This window comes from Clavelina lepadiformis, chromosome 9 (assembly GCF_947623445.1).
Source record: "Clavelina lepadiformis chromosome 9, kaClaLepa1.1, whole genome shotgun sequence".
Lineage (NCBI taxonomy): Eukaryota > Metazoa > Chordata > Ascidiacea > Aplousobranchia > Clavelinidae > Clavelina > Clavelina lepadiformis.
The window spans coordinates 1705466-1721960 of NC_135248.1; the positions used below are offsets into that span (position 1 = coordinate 1705466).

Sequence of the window (16495 nt, forward strand, 5' to 3'; positions counted from 1 at the left end):
TTCAATGGATTGTTTGAAATAAAAAGGTTAAGCCGACAAATTGTCCGACGTGTTTGACTGACCACGGAATTGGCCATTCCGCTACAAAGCGAGTCTTGTCTGAATTGCATTTCATGTCTTGTTGAGACACCAAGTGACCAAGGAAATGAGCCTCGGTGTTAAACAACCTAAATTTCGTAGGCTTAAGAGTTAACATCCGCTTTAAATCAATTCAAATCTATACAGAATTTTTTGTTAGTACTGTACAACCATACAGAAATACGTCTTCAAGATAAGCCACATCGCCGCTTCACTCCACGCCATGCAGCACCGTTCGCATGCGGCGCTGAAAACTGGCAGCAGGGTCACACAACCCCATGACATGACGACACATAATTTCATAGGACCCTGTGTTTTTAACAAAGTAATATGGAAGATTTCTGCAATTAATCTTTCGAAGCAATGACCAAGTTTTGACAAATCACCAGTTTCCACAAAGAAGGACGTTTGCTGTAACGGAACAAAGACGGCAGGGTAGGTCAAATAAAATAACTTTTTAACAGGCAGTTTTTAACAGGTGAGCATATGATATAAGGTATTGACAAGATTTTAAGTAGCGCATTTATACATAACTACAGCTAATCTTTAAGCGTTTATTTTATTTTCAATTTTTTGTTTTGTAAGCCGCAGCAGCAGCATAGCAGTTCTATTTAGTGCAAAGTAAAATATAACTATGGGTGTTTTGGAACGATTTCGAAATTCTAGAACAACATCGGTTGCCATTGTTTTTTCGATGCTGTTGATCGATTATTTGTTGCTATTTGCAATCGGTGAGTGGAAAATAAGTTACGTTGTAACTGTTGTCTGTTGTGTTTTAAACAAAAATGTTCCTTACAATAAAAATAAATAGAAATATACAATTAAAAGCTGACAGCATAACGCTAAAATTTGTAATAACACAATGTTGTCTTCTTTTTATTAACAGTTCCAGTAATTCCGGCTTTTCTTTGGAAACATCATCAAAAGTCGCTGAATATTTCAGTAGAAATCAGTTGCAATAAATCTACCAATGATCCAAGCTTGTTTGCATTTAATGTAACTCTGCCACCTAACCATAATAGCGCAACAGAAAAAAGCGAATCGCAAAAACTTTGCAAGCAAAATATGGAAAAAGCTTATCTCAAAACACAAAGCGTCAAAATTGCCGCCATTATCGCTGCCAAACCTGCCGTGCAAGTGATTGCAAACCTGCTCATGGGTCCATTGATTGACAGGATTGGATACAGTGTTCCAATGTTCTTTGGTGTGATAGTGATTTGTACAACGGCTACAAGTAAGTTGGTTGTCTGACATTTTTAATGAATGCCTAAGCATTGTTGTAAAGTTATGTGGAAGGCAAGTAATTTTCATGACAAGATATGGATTGCTGGTAGCCTAGGTCAATTCATTTCCGAACAAATAACCTCTGTTACCCAAGTTAATTCAAATTTATTGGACAATTTGTCTAGAGTTCATACCGTGGCCGACTAAATTGATTGAGTTAGGGTACCATGACGCTATTTTAACAAAGTTTTAGGAATGGGTATTGTTACAGTAAGTTATTGATTCTAAATTAATAGTTTTCGGGCTTAATGATTTATACATAGCTTTGAGTAAATTCACTCTTGGATGTGTACATGCTCCACGCGTAACGTGAAATCCAAGTTAAACAATTTTGCGCAGCAAAAGTGATCAGCTACAAAACCTTACTTAATGTGTAATTATAAACATTTTTGCACAGCGTTTGGCTTGGGACAGAGCTATGTGGCTTTGCTGGTATCTGCTGCCATACAAGGGATCGGTTCCGCTTGCGCCATGGCAGGAGGGATGGCGATGTTAATGAGGAAGTACACTGAAGATGAGGAGAGAGGGAAAGTGATCGGGATATCGTTGGGAGCAATAGGAATTGGAGCAATAGGTGGGAACCTTGCTTACAATCTAATGTAAAACTGAAATCGTTTTTTCGAACACTGTGTCCATATACAATTCATTCCACTTGAAATAAAGTATTCTGGTACTTAACAAGTTAACTCCTTTTAAGCAAGCATGTGCAATTTTTTTATATACAAATAGATTACAATGTGTAAACGGTATACAGTACAAGCACAAAGTTTGACGATGAACCGAACTTTGCATGAACCCAAGAAAGGAATTACTATCCGAAGACAAATATTGTGATATTATACCACATCAAACAAAGCCAGATAAATTTTACACAAATTGTTCATTTAACACCGTTGCTCATCAACAAAACTAAAATCCTCCTCACGAATTAAAAAAGTTTCGTAGCTTAGGTTTGATCTCATACAAGAGTCTCTTATAGCTGGTTGGAAAGAGTTTTATCCAATTCTTAACATGGGTCTCTTGTGAAAAATGTTTTTATTGTTATTACAAAATGCACGCGAATAGAGTCGAATAAAATGATGTTTAAAATCGTGGATTAGTTTATGTCATATCTATTCTATGCGTCCATTTATTCCAACTACTGTAGTGATTGAAAATGTTTTCTTTTTTCAAAGCGGGCCCTCCTTATGGGAGTGTTATGAATGCTTTTGCCGGTAAAGCAACAACATTTCTTCTGCTCGGGGGTATCATTGCAGCTATCGGGATATTCCAAGTCTTCTACAGTCGTCTTAAAATCGAAAGAAAAAGTGAGGTAAGGCAAGTGTTGTGTGTAAACTCGTTCAGTTTGATGTAGAAGCTTTCACTGATCTTTGGGAATGGGAAGCCATGCGGCAAAATAGTTTCCGTTATTCTGTCCACTGATATTAATACAACAACAACTTATGCAGTACACATTGTGACCTTGTAGCTGTTAACGAATGGTTTTGCTCGAGCCTCTTTCGACTACGTGTTTGCCGGTTAACCTGTACAGATACACGCACCAAATTAAGATTTTGTTTCATCTATATCGGCATAAGTTTTTTCATTGAACTATTTAAAACTTTTCTGAGGCGTCAACAAAATGAAGTAGTAGGATAGGAAAATGACAGTTTTTACGGAATCGTTAACATTTAAAACATCTTTCATTTGGTTGGTGGTGTACCGTGCCGATATCATTTCTGAATATTTGACTAGAGCGAGAAAGTTACATCATTGTGGAAGTTATTGGCGGACCCGTACATTATTTTGGCTGCAACCTCACTGATGCTGGTCAACATCGCTTTCGGAATCTTTAACTCAGGTTTGCCAGCCTGGCTCATACAACGATTCAACTCACCCAAGTGGATGCTAGGTAAGTGTTTTTTTCATGCAAGGCGTTTGTGAATGTTTGCAGCTGACAATGTTCTTATGCCGGGCCCTATTGAAACTACAGAGTCATCGTCATGACTTCGGAGAGGCAAAGTCAAATTCTTCTTAAAAAACATTAATGTTTTTACATTTGTCATTCTAGGCGATATCAAACATTATATAAACCAAACTGCTGAAAGTTCCATTTAAAGTTATTTAACTCTAAATCATCATCAATCAAAACAAGTTGTTTAACCAACCTAACTCAACTAACACCGCCATTTTTACACTAAAACCTTTAACAAAAAACATTAGCTTAAGATTGCGTCATTGCTTGTGGCAGCGATATCGAAATACAATACCCGCACTTTGATAGTTAATGGAAGTATCCATTCATCAAATCTTGGCCATTATTCACTAATTGGTGTCATTATTAGACACCAAAGTCTAATATGCTTTTAGTCATGCACCAATGTTTATACATTGTTGCTTAGACGTGGTCTGTACCTTTATTTATTATACACAAGTGCGTTGTTTTATTCAGGTCTTGCATTTATACCAGTTTGTATTGGCTACGCCGTTACAACAAACGTGCTTTCATTTCTTCCAATGAGAAACATGCGCTGGTTGGTTGCATTGGTCGGGACCTACATGTCCGTTGCAGCCTGCTTAAGTTTGCCATTTTCAACCAGGTTCGCACGTCATAATATTAACTGCAGTGACGTCATGCAACGACACGTGCTTTATTGCATTCAATAGGTTGCCCCACCTAAGAGTTATTTGGTTTGAAATAATTAAACTCTGCATAAAAGTAACGTAACTAATGAAGAGTCTAGTACGATATCTTTGAAATTGTGGTAAAAGTTACTAATTGTCGAACTAGGCTAAGACCAACTTTTCAACAAAGTATTACACGTGTTAGTGATGGCAGATTTTCATGCGTTTAATCTAGAATAACTTTAATAACATTCATTACTGTTCCAAGCTTTGCTGCCACCATCGGACCAACATTAATACTCGGCATTGGATGTGGATTAATTGAAGTCAATATTTATCCAATTTTGGCAATTCTAGTTGACACACGACATAAGTCTGATTATGGTAGCGTTTACGCAATAGCCGATATCTCGATATGCTTGGGATTTATCATAGGTATGGCAGCCAAATTGTCTAACGTTATATATTATTCTTAAAACCATTGCAATTATTCTTTCATCATAATAATTATAAAAGTATCATTTCAACAGTCAACAGCTGTTAACGTTTCATTTACAGGTCCACTACTGACTGGTTCTCTACTTCAACTGATCAGCTTTTCCTGGGTTTTGTGGATGCTGACCATCGTGTTGTTTCTTTTCGCTCCTTTTCTTGTCTTTTTGAAGAAACCGATTCAAGGAAAACCAGACCAAGAGACAGAGGTGAAATATTTGAAAATTTGTTTAAGTTTATCCCATGGCAAAGTGTGTAAATTATTTTATTTGTTTTGCAGAGTTTACTAGACGGGTCTGTGTCCGCAAAGAATGTGGAAGAATAGTTGCAATTGTTTTATCTACGGCTTCATAATTTCAGTTGAAACTAAATGTTTTGTCTAACTTGAGATTCCTGCGCCCACAGTTGTATTGTAGACTATTGCTGACTGTCATGCCATGTTGTTGAAGCCGACAGTTAGCCAATTAAGTTAGACGTGTTGCACAACACACATGTTAAACTTGTAAAATGTAGATTCAGTATATGCAACTTTCCTTTTCATAAGTAAATATTTCTTTTCGGGATATTTATTGACATTAAAGTGACATTGTTAGCATTTTTCTGTTTGTTCTTCATGCCCATTGAGATGGAACAGACAAAAGCAGCGTTTCCAACACTAATAAATCAAATTTAGCCCATATCACTTGCAAACAAATTCTGTTATGCATGAATGCAACGACGTCTTAATGACGTCAAAAGTAGGTGACTTGAAAGAGGTTGAGTGCTACTGTAATGTGCTTTCCTTACTCCGCTGCGCGCCCTCCATAGTTAAAAACATAACAAAACTTAAACTTTATAATCGTACAGCAGGTCACAGTTGAAAACGTGGATTTAAACCATACAGGTACCCGGCACCACGCAAATATTTCGGTTGAACTAAACGCTAATTACAATGACCAGAAGATTAAGTTAGTGTTTTCAAAACGCAAAGTTTACGCGTACATTGAATTGAACTCGCATATTCACGTCATGTTTACTCGTTGACTAATTCGTGATTCGACAACACAAATTCCAATTTGTTTTCAAACCAACAAGCGTAAAAATACCTTAAATATTTTCTATAGCAAGGAAGACATTATTTGTAACTTAAGATTTCTCCTAACTACAACCACTATTCAATTGTCCTATTTCACAACAAAAACATTGCTCAAAACACAAACTGGCACATCCTACCAGCATTCGTTAAAGCCCGAGCACTTTACATTGTTATAGAAGTACTTAATGTTGGGAAGAATAATGACAAAATTAGGCGTATTTAACAGCATAGCGATGTTCAGATTTTAACAAATCGCTTGTTTCCTCCGGAAAGCGTGTTCTGTATCCTGACAGATACAGCGACGTTTCACAGGCCTAAATCCTTGAAGCAGTATTAACGATTCAGTGTAGGAGTTTAGAGAATGACAATTTGTAAAGGGGCGTTACGGTCAAAGTAAGTTTTCATGGATTTCAGAATTCAAGATTTTGTTTTGCAAAGAACATGGTTGTGAACGATTATAATTTAACAATGAGTGTGTTGGAACGATTTCGAAATTCTAAAACAACATCAGTTGCCATTGTTTCATCAATTTTATTGATCGATTATTTGTTGCTATTTGCAATCGGTGAGTAGAACATTTGTTACGTCATGGCTATTTGTTATATTTTAAAGACTTCGTTCCTGATACATTATACATGAACAAATCGAAATACATTATATGAAACGCGAATGACACAACGCTTAATAACTTACCATAACGTGATTTGTGCTCATTACAATATGTTTTCTCTTTGTCAACAGTCCCAGTAATACCTGTTTTTCTTTGGAAACATCATCAAAAGTCACTGAATCTTTCAGTGGAAATCAGTTGCAATAAATCTAAGATTGACCAAAGCATTTCTGCAATAACAATAACGCCATTTAATCATAATAACACAATAGAAGATAATGAATCGAAAAACCTAAGCAAGCAAAGCATGGAAAATGCTTATCTCAAAACACAAAGCGTCAAAATTGCCGCCATTATTGCTGCCAAACCTGCTGTGCAAGTAATTGCAAACCTGCTAGTAGGTCCATTGATTGACAGGATCGGATACAGTGTTCCAATGTTCTGTGGTGTGATAGTGATTTGTACAACGGCTACAAGTAAGTTAGTTGTCTGACGTTTTCAATGAATGCCTAAGCATTGTTGTAAAGTTATGTGGAATGCTAGAGTAATTTTCATGACAAGGCATGGATTGCTGGTGGGCCCATTCATTTCCGAACAAATAACCTTTGTGACCCGGGTTGATCTAAACTTATTGGACAATATATCTGGATCCATTAGAGCCGAATGAATTGATTGAGTTGGGGTATCATGACGCTATTCTAACAAAGTTTTAGAAATGAGCTTACAGTAAGTTATTGATTCTAAGTTAATAGTTTTCGGGCTTAACGATTTATGCATAGCATTGAGTGAATTCACTCTTGGATTTGTACATGCTCCATGCGTGAAGTGATCTCCAAGTTAAACAATTATGTGCAGCAAAAGTGATCAGCTACAAAACCTTAATTAAAGTGTAATTATAAACTTTTATGCACAGCGTTTGGCATGGGACAAAGCTATGCGGTTTTGCTGGTATCTGCTGCCATACAAGGAATCGGTTCTGCTTGCGCCATGGTAGGAGGGATGGCCATGTTAATGAGGAAGTATACTGAAGATGAGGAGAGAGGAAAAGTGATCGGGTTATCTCTGGGAGCAATAGGAATTGGAGTAATAGGTGGGGAACCTTGCTTACAATCTAATGTAAAATAGAAATTGTTTTTTCGAACACAATGTCCATATACAATTCATTCTATTGAAATTCATTCATTGAAATGAAGTTATTTTTTGGGTTGGATTTTATCAAGTTGTCTTGATTTAAAAATTTATTGTACCTTTTCTAGTACTTTAAATAGATTACAACGTGTAAACGGTATACATTACAAGCACAAAGTTTGAGGATGAATGGAACTTTGCATGAACCCAAGAAAAGAATTACAGTCTGAAGACAAATATTGTGATATTATACCATATCAAACAAAGCCGGAAATATTTTACACAAATTGTTCATTTAAAACCGTTGCAAAATAACAAAACTACAATCCACCTCACGAATTAAAAAAGTTTGTTAACTTTGATTTGATCTCATGCAAGAGTCTCTTATAGCTTGTTGGAAAGAGTTTTATACAATTTCTTAAAATGGGTCTCTTGTAAAAAATGTGTTTATTGTTATTACAAAATGCACGCGAATAGAGTCGAATAAAATGATGTTAAAAATCGTGGATTTGTTTATGTCATATCTATTCTATGCGTCCATTTATTCCAACTACTGTAGTGATTGAAAATGTTTTCTTTTTTCAAAGCGGGCCCTCCTTATGGGAGTGTTATGAATGCTTTTGCCGGTAAAGCAACAACATTTCTTCTGCTCGGGGGTATAATTGCAGCTATCGGGATATTCCAAGTCTTCTACAATCGTCTTAAAATCGAAAGAAAAAGTGAGGTAAGGCAAGTGTTGTGTGTAAACTCGTTCAGTTTGATGTAGAAGCTTTCACTGATCTTTGGGAAGAGGAAGCCATGCGGCAAAATAGTTTCCGTTATTCTGTCCACTGATATTAATACAACAACAACAACCTATGCAGTATACATGGTGACCTTGTAGCGTTTAATGAATGATTTTTCTCGAGCCTCTTTCGATTACGTGTTTGCCGGTTAACCTGTACAGATACATGCATCAAATTAAGATTTTCTTTCATCTATATCGGCAAAAGTTTTTCACTGAACAATTTAAAACTTCTCTGAGACGTCAACAAAATGAAGTAGTAGGATAGGAAAATGACAGTTTTTACGGAATCGTTAACATTTAAAACATCTTTTATTTTGGTTGGTGGTGTACCGTGCTGATTTAATTCTGAATATTTGACTAGAGCGAGAAAGTTACATCATTGAGGAAGTTATTGGCGGACCCGTACATTATTTTGGCTGCAACCTCACTGATGCTGGTCAACATCGGTTTCGGAATCTTTAACTCAGGTTTGCCAGCCTGGCTCATACAACGATTCAACTCACCAAAGTGGATGCTGGGTAAGTGTTTTTTTCATGCAAGGCGGTTGTGAATGCTTGCTGCTGCAGCTGACAATCTTCTTGTGCCAGCTCTATTGAAACTACAGAGTCATCGTCATGACTTCGGAGAGGCGAAGTCAAATTGTTCTTAAAAACAATAATGGTTTTACATTTGTCATTCTAGGCGATGTCAAACATTATATGAACCAAACTGCTGAAACTTCCATTTAAAGTCATTTAACTCTAAATCATGATCAATCAAAACAAGTTGTTTAGCCAACCTAACCCAACTAACACCGCCATTTTTACACTAAAACCTTTAACAAAAAACATTAGCTTAAGATTGCGTCATTGCTTGTGACAGCGATATCGAAATACAATACCCGCACTTTGATAGTCAATGGAAGTATCCATTCATCAAATCTTGGCCATTATTTACTGATTGGTGTCATTATTAGACACTAAAGTCCAATATGCCTTCAGTCCTGCACCAATGTTTATACGTTGTTGCTTAGACGTGGTCTGTACCTTTATTTATTATACACAAGTGTGTTGTTTTATTTAGGTCTTGCATTTATACCAGTTTGCATTGGCTACGCCGTTACAACAAACGTGCTTTCATTTATCCCGATGAGAAACATGCGCTGGTTTCTTGCTTTGGTCGGGACCTACATGTCTGTTGCAGCCTGCTTAAGTTTGCCATTTTCAGCCAGGTTCGCACGTCATATTATTAACTGCATTGACGTCATGCAACGACACGTGCTTTATTGCATTCAATAGGTTGCCCCACCTAAGAGTTATTGGGTTTGAAATAATCAAACTCTGCATAAAAGTAACGTAACTAATGAAGAGTCTTGTACGATATCTTTGAAATTGTGGTTAACGTTAATAATCGTCGAGCTAGGTTACGACCAACTTTTCAACAAAGTATTACACGTGTTGGTGATGGTAGATTTTCATGTGTTGAATCTAGAATGACTTTAATAACATTCATTACTGTTCCAAGCTTTGCTGCCACCATCGGACCGACATTAACTCTCGGCATTGGATGTGGATTAATTGAAGTCAATATTTATCCAATTTTGGCAATTCTAGTTGACACACGACATAAGTCTGATTATGGTAGCGTGTACGCAATAGCTGGTATCTCGATATGCTTGGGATATATCATAGGTATGGCAGCCAAATGACCTAACGTTATATATTTTTCTAACAACCTATATGCAATTATTATTTCATCATAATAATTATAAAAGTATCATTTCAACAGTCAACAGCTGTTAACGTTTCATTTACAGGTCCACTACTGACTGGTTCTCTCCTTCAACTGATCAGCTTTTCCTGGGTTTTGTGGATGCTGACCATCGTGTTATTTCTTTACGCTCCTTTTCTTGTTTTCTTGAAGAAACCGATTCAAGGAAAACCAGAAGAAGAGACAGAGGTGAAATGGTTGAAAATTTGTTTAAGTTTATCCCATGGCAAAGTGTGTAAATTGTTTCATTTGTTTTGCAGAGTTTACTAAACGGGTCTGTGTCCGCAAAGAATGTGGAAGAATAGTTGCAATTGTTTTATCTACGGCTTCATAATTTCAGTTGAAACTAAATGTTTTGTCTAACTTGATATTCCTGCGCCCACAGCTGTACTGTAGACTATTGCTGACTGTCGTGCCATGTCGTTAAAGCTGACAGTTGGTCGATTAGGTTTTCAAAGCATCGAACTTACCGCTTATTATAGCTTGACAACGTTGAGCCAAAGATTATTATAAACTTGATTACTAAAGGGCCAATTGGTTAAATGCGTTCGAGTTTGAGATCTTTCTGGCGGAAGTTGCTTTTTTGTTTACTACTGAACGCAACCTTGCTATTGTGGAGTGAAACCTTTTGAATACGGATGCAATTTTTAACGCGTAAGTTAATTGCAAAAAGAAACTTTGTATTATCTGGACTTTCTTGTTAATATAAGAAACTAAACTTCAAAAAGTAATATTGAGCACTTATCAAGCAAGGTATAGCCATAGGGCACTACCTTTATAAGCACCAGTATATAAAGCTTTCATAAATGCCAGTAAAATCATGTTTGTTCTGTTTATTTTTTCTGAACTTACAAAGAACGTGAAGTTCGTAAAAATTCAGGACGTGACTGTTTCTTAAGATTTTATACATACGGATAGGAAATTCACCACAAATAATTATATACAACACATGTTAAACTTGTAAAATATAGTTTCAGTAAATGCACTGTCCAATGTTAGGGGCATAAAATACTTTTTCAATGTTTCCTTTTCATAAGTAAATATTTCTTTTCGGAATATTTATTGACATTGTTAGCATTTTCTGTTTGTTTTTCATGCCCATTGAGATGGAACAGGCAAAAGGAGCGTTTCCAACACTAATAAATCAAATATAGCCCATAACATTTACACACAAATTCTGTTAAGTATGAATGTAATGACGTCTTAATGACGTCAAAAGTAGGTGACTTGAAAGAGGTTGAGTGCTACTGTAATGTGCTTTTCTTACTCCGCTGCGCGCCCTCCATAGTTAAAAACATGACAAGACTTAAACTTTATAACCGTACAGCAGGTCACAGTTGAAAACGTGGATTTAAACCATACAAATACCCGGCACCGTGCAAATATTTCGGTTGAACTAAACGCTAATTACAATGACCAGAAGATTAAGATAATGTTTTCAAAACGCAAAGTTGACGCGTACATTGAATTGAACTCGCATATTCACGTCATGTTTACTAGTTGACTAATTCGTAATTCGACAGCACAAATTCCAATTTGTTTTCAAACCAACAAGCGTAAAAAAATACCTTAAATTATTTCTATAGCAAGGAAGACATTAGTTGTAACTTAAGAATTCTCCTAACTACCACCACTTTTCAATTGTGCTATTTCACAACAAGAAATTGCTCAAAACAAAAACTGGCACATCCTACTAGCATTCGTTAAAGACCGAGCACTTTACATTGTTATGAAAGTACTTAATGTTGGGAAGCATAATGACAAAATTAGGCGTATTTAACAGCATAGCGATGTTCAGATTTTAACAAATCGCTTGTTTCTTCCGGAAAGCGTGTTCTGTATCCTGACAGATACAGCGACGTTCAACAAACACAATTCCTTGAAGCAGTATTAACGATTCAGTGTAGGAGTTTAGATAATGACAGTTTGTAAAGGGGCGTTACGGTCAAAGTAAGTTTTCATGGATTTCAGAATTCAAGATTTTGTTTTGCAAAGAACATGGTAGTGAACGAGTATAATTTAACAATGAGTGTGTTGGAACGATTTCGAAATTCTAAAACAACATCAGTTGCCATTGTTTCATCAATTTTATTGATCGATTATTTGTTGCTATTTGCAATCGGTGAGAAGAACATTTGTTACGTCATGGCTATTTGTTATATTTTAAAGACTTCGTTCCTTATACATTATACATGAACAAATCGAAATACATTATATGAAACGCGAATGACACAACGCTTAATAACTTACCATAACGTGATTTGTGCTTATTACAGCATGTTTTCTCTTTGTAAACAGTTCCAGTAATCCCGGCTTTTCTTTGGAAACATCATCAAAAGTCACTGAATCTTTCAGCAGAAATCAATTGTAACAAATCTAAGATTGACCAAAGCATTTCTGCAATAACAATAACGCCATTTAATCATAATAACACAATAGAAGATAATGGATCGAAAAACCTAAGCAAGCAAAGCAGCCAAAATATGGAAAACGCTTATCTCAAAACACAAAGCGTCAAAATTGCCGCCATTATCGCTGCCAAACCTGCTGTGCAAGTAATTGCAAACCTGCTAGTAGGTCCATTGATTGACAGGATCGGATACAGTGTTCCAATGTTTTGTGGTGTGATAGTGATTTGTACAACGGCTACAAGTAAGTTAGTTGTCTGACGTTTTCAATGAATGCCTAAGCATTGTTGTAAAGTTATGTGGAATGCTATAGTAATTTTCATGACAAGGCATGGACTGCTGGTGGGCCCATTCATTTCCGAACAAATAACCTTTGTGACCCGGGTTGATCTAAACTTATTGGACAATATATCTGGATCCATTAGAGCCGAATGAATTGATTGAGTTGGGGTATCATGACGCTATTCTAACAAAGTTTTAAAAATGAGCTTACAGTAAGTTATTGATTCTAAGTTAATAGTTTTCGGGCTTAACGATTTATGCACAGCATTGAGTGAATTCACTCTTGGATTTGTACATGCTCCATGCGTAAAGTGATCTCCAAGTTAAACAATTTTGTGCAGCAAAAGTGATCAGCTACAAAAACCTTACTTAATGTGTAATTATAAACTTTTATGCACAGCTTTTGGCTTGGGGCAGAGCTATGCGGTTTTGCTGGTATCTGCTGCCATACAAGGGATCGGTTCTGCTTTCGCCATGGCAGGAGGGATAGCCATGTTAATGAGGAAGTATACTGAAGATGAGGAGAGAGGAAAAGTGATCGGGTTATCTCTGGGAGCAATAGGAATTGGATCAATAGGTGGGAAATCTTGCTTACAATCTAATGTAAAACTGAAATCGTTTTTTCGAACACAATGTCCATGTACAACTCATTCCACTTGAAATGAACTTTTTGTTGGGTTGGATTTTATAAAGTTGTCTTGATTTAAAAATTGCTTGTACCTTTTCTAGTACTCAACAAGTTTTTAACTCCTTTTAAGCAAGCATGTGCAATTTTTTTATTTACAAATAGATTACAATATGTAAACGGTATACAGTACAAGCACAAAGTTTTACGATGAACCGAACTTTGCATGAACCCAAGAAAAGAATTACACTCTGAAGACAAATATTGTGATATTATACCAAATCAAACAAAGCTGGAAATATTTTACACAAATTGTTCATTTAAAACCATTGCAAAATAACAAAACTAAAATCCACCTCACGAATTAAAAAAGTTTCGTAACTTTGATTTGATCTCATACAAGAGTCTCTTATAGCTTGTTGGAATGAGTTTTATACAATTTCCTAAAATAGGTCTCTTGTAACAAATGTGTTTATTGGTATTACAAATTGCACGCGAATAGAGTCGAATAAAATGATGTTAAAAATCGTGGATTAGTTTATGCAATATCTATTCTATGCGGCCAATTATTCCAACTACTGTAGTGATTGAAAACGTTTTCTTTTTTCAAAGCGGGCCCTCCTTATGGGAGTGTTATGAATGCTTTTGCCGGTAAAGCAACAACATTTCTTCTGCTCGGGGGTATCATTGCAGCTATCGGGATATTCCAAGTCTTCTACAGTCGTCTTAAAATCGAAAGAAAAAGTGAGGTAAGGCAAGTGTTGTGTGTAAACTCGTTCAGTTTGATGTAGAAGCTTTCACTGATCTTTGGGAATGGGAAGCCATGCGGCAAAATAGTTTCCGTTATTCTGTCCACTGATATTAATACAACAACAACTTATGCAGTACACATTGTGACCTTGTAGCTGTTAACGAATGGTTTTGCTCGAGCCTCTTTCGACTACGTGTTTGCCGGTTAACCTGTACAGATTCACGCACCAAATTAAGATTTTGTTTCATCTATATCGGCATAAGTTTTTTCATTGAACTATTTAAAACTTTTCTGAGGCGTCAACAAAATGAAGTAGTAGGATAGGAAAATGACAGTTTTTAAGGAATCGTTAACATTTAAAACATCTTTCATTTGGTTGGTGGTGTACCGTGCCGATATCATTTCTGAATATTTGACTAGAGCGAGAAAGTTACATCATTGTGGAAGTTATTGGCGGACCCGTACATTATCTTGGCTGCAACCTCACTGATGCTGGTCAACATCGGTTTCGGAATCTTCAACTCAGGTTTGCCAGCCTGGCTCATACAACGATTCAACTCACCAAAGTGGATGCTCAGTAAGTGTTTTTTTCATGCAAGGCTGTTGTGAATGCTTGCTGCTTCAGCCGATAATCTTCTTATGCCGGGCTCTATTAAAACAACAGAGTCATCGTCATGACTTCGGAAAGGCAAAGTCAAATTCTTCTTAAAAAACATTAATGTTTTTACATTTGTCATTCTAGGCGATATCAAACATTATATGAACCAAACTGCTGAAACTTCCGTTTAAAGTCATTTAACTCTAAATCATGATCAATCAAAACAAGTTGTTTAACCAACCTAACCCAACTAACACCGCCATTTTTACACTAAAACTTTTAACAAAAAACATTAGCTTAAGATTGCGTCATTGCTTGTGACAGCGATATCGAAATACAATTCCCGCACTTTGATAGTCAATGGAAGTATCCATTCATCAAATATTGGTCATTATTTACTAATTGGTGTCATTATTAGACACTAAAGTCCAATATGCCTTCAGTCCTGCACCAAGATTTATGTGTTGTTGCTTAGACGTGGTCTGTACCTTTATTTATTATACACAAGTGCGTTGTTTTATTCAGGTCTTGCATTTATACCAGTTTGCATTGGCTACGCCGTTACAACAAACGTGCTTTCATTTATTCCAATGAGAAACATGCGCTGGTTGGTTGCATTGGTCGGGACCTACATGTCGGTTGCAGCCTGCTTAAGTTTGCCATTTTCAACCAGGTTCGCACGTCATATTATTAACTGCATTGACGTCATGCAACGACACGTGCTTTATTGCACTCAATAGGTTGCCCCACCTAAGAGTTATTTGGTTTGAAATAATCAAACTCTGCATAAAAGTAACGTAAATAATGAAGAGTCTTGTACGATATCTTTGACATTGTATTAAAGGTTACTAATGGTCGAACTGGGCTAAGACCAACTTTTCAGCAAAGTTTTACACGTGTTAGTGATGGTAGATTTTCATGTGTTCAATCTAGAATAACTTTAATAACATTCATTACTGTTCCAAGCTTTGCTGCCACCATCGGACCAACATTAATACTCGGCATTGGATGTGGATTAATTGAAGTCAATATTTATCCAATTTTGGCAATTCTAGTTGACACACGACATAAGTCTGATTATGGCAGCGTTTACGCAATAGCCGATATCTCGATATGCTTGGGATTTATCATAGGTATGGCAGCCAAATTGTCTAACGTTATATATTATTCTTAAAACCATTGCAATTATTCTTTCATCATAATAATTATAAAAGTATCATTTCAACAGTCAACAGTTGTTAACGTTTCATTTACAGGTCCACTGCTGACTGGTTCTCTCCTTCAATTGATCAGCTTTTCCTGGGTTTTGTGGATGCTGACCATCGTGTTATTTCTTTACGCTCCTTTTCTTGTCTTTTTGAAGAAACCGATTCAAGGAAAACCTGACCAAGAGACAGAGGTGAAATGGTTGAAAATTTGTTAAAGTTTATCTAATGGCAAAGTGTGTAAAATATTTTATTTGTTTTGCAGAGTTTACTAAACGGGTCTGTGTCCGCAAAGAATGTGGAAGAATAGTTGCAATTGTTTTATCTACGGCTTCATAATTTCAGTTGAAACTAAATGTTTTGTCTAACTTGGGATTCCTGCGCCCACAGTTGTATTGTAGACTATTGCTGACTGTCATGCCATGTTGTTGAAGCTGACAGTTGGCCAATTAAGTTAGACGTGTTGCACAACACACATGTTAAACTTGTAAAATGTAGATTCAGTATATGCAACTTTCCTTTTCATAAGTAAATATTTCTTTTCGGGATATTTATTGACATTAAAGTGACATTGTTAGCATTTTTCTGTTTGTTCTTCATGCCCATTGAGGTGGAACAGACAAAAGCAGCGTTTCCAACATTAATAAATCAAATTTAGCCCATATCACTTGCAAACAAATTCTGTTATGCATGAATACAACGACGTCTTAATGACGTCAAAAGCAGGTGACTTGAAAGAGGTTGAGTGCTACTGTAATGTGCTTTCCTTACTCCGCTGCGCGCCCTCCATAGTTACAAACATGAAAAGACTTAAACTTT

General features: G+C 36.3%; 3 protein-coding genes across 3 annotated transcripts; all 3 read left to right on the forward strand.

Moving 5' to 3' along the window:
• Positions 1-637: 637 nt before the first annotated feature.
• On the forward strand, positions 638-5047 carry LOC143470683 (synaptic vesicular amine transporter-like). Its single transcript, XM_076968947.1, has 9 exons — positions 638-809; positions 965-1312; positions 1760-1936; positions 2538-2674; positions 3097-3253; positions 3794-3941; positions 4235-4401; positions 4525-4667; positions 4739-5047. Exons 1-9 carry the CDS (start codon positions 713-715, stop codon positions 4781-4783), a joined length of 1419 nt encoding a protein of 472 aa, XP_076825062.1. The 5' UTR covers positions 638-712; the 3' UTR covers positions 4784-5047.
• An 826-nt stretch (positions 5048-5873) lies between these two features.
• Positions 5874-10628, forward strand: LOC143470733 (synaptic vesicular amine transporter-like). Its single transcript, XM_076969004.1, has 9 exons — positions 5874-6098; positions 6275-6619; positions 7057-7233; positions 7859-7995; positions 8420-8576; positions 9121-9268; positions 9562-9728; positions 9854-9996; positions 10068-10628. The coding sequence occupies exons 1-9, from the start codon at positions 5975-5977 to the stop codon at positions 10110-10112; spliced, it is 1443 nt and encodes a 480-aa protein (XP_076825119.1). The 5' UTR covers positions 5874-5974; the 3' UTR covers positions 10113-10628.
• A 1076-nt stretch (positions 10629-11704) lies between these two features.
• LOC143470731 (synaptic vesicular amine transporter-like) lies at positions 11705-16256 on the forward strand. Its single transcript, XM_076969002.1, has 9 exons — positions 11705-11929; positions 12106-12459; positions 12898-13074; positions 13735-13871; positions 14294-14450; positions 14997-15144; positions 15438-15604; positions 15728-15870; positions 15942-16256. Exons 1-9 carry the CDS (start codon positions 11806-11808, stop codon positions 15984-15986), a joined length of 1452 nt encoding a protein of 483 aa, XP_076825117.1. The 5' UTR covers positions 11705-11805; the 3' UTR covers positions 15987-16256.
• The last annotated feature ends 239 nt before the right edge of the window (positions 16257-16495 follow it).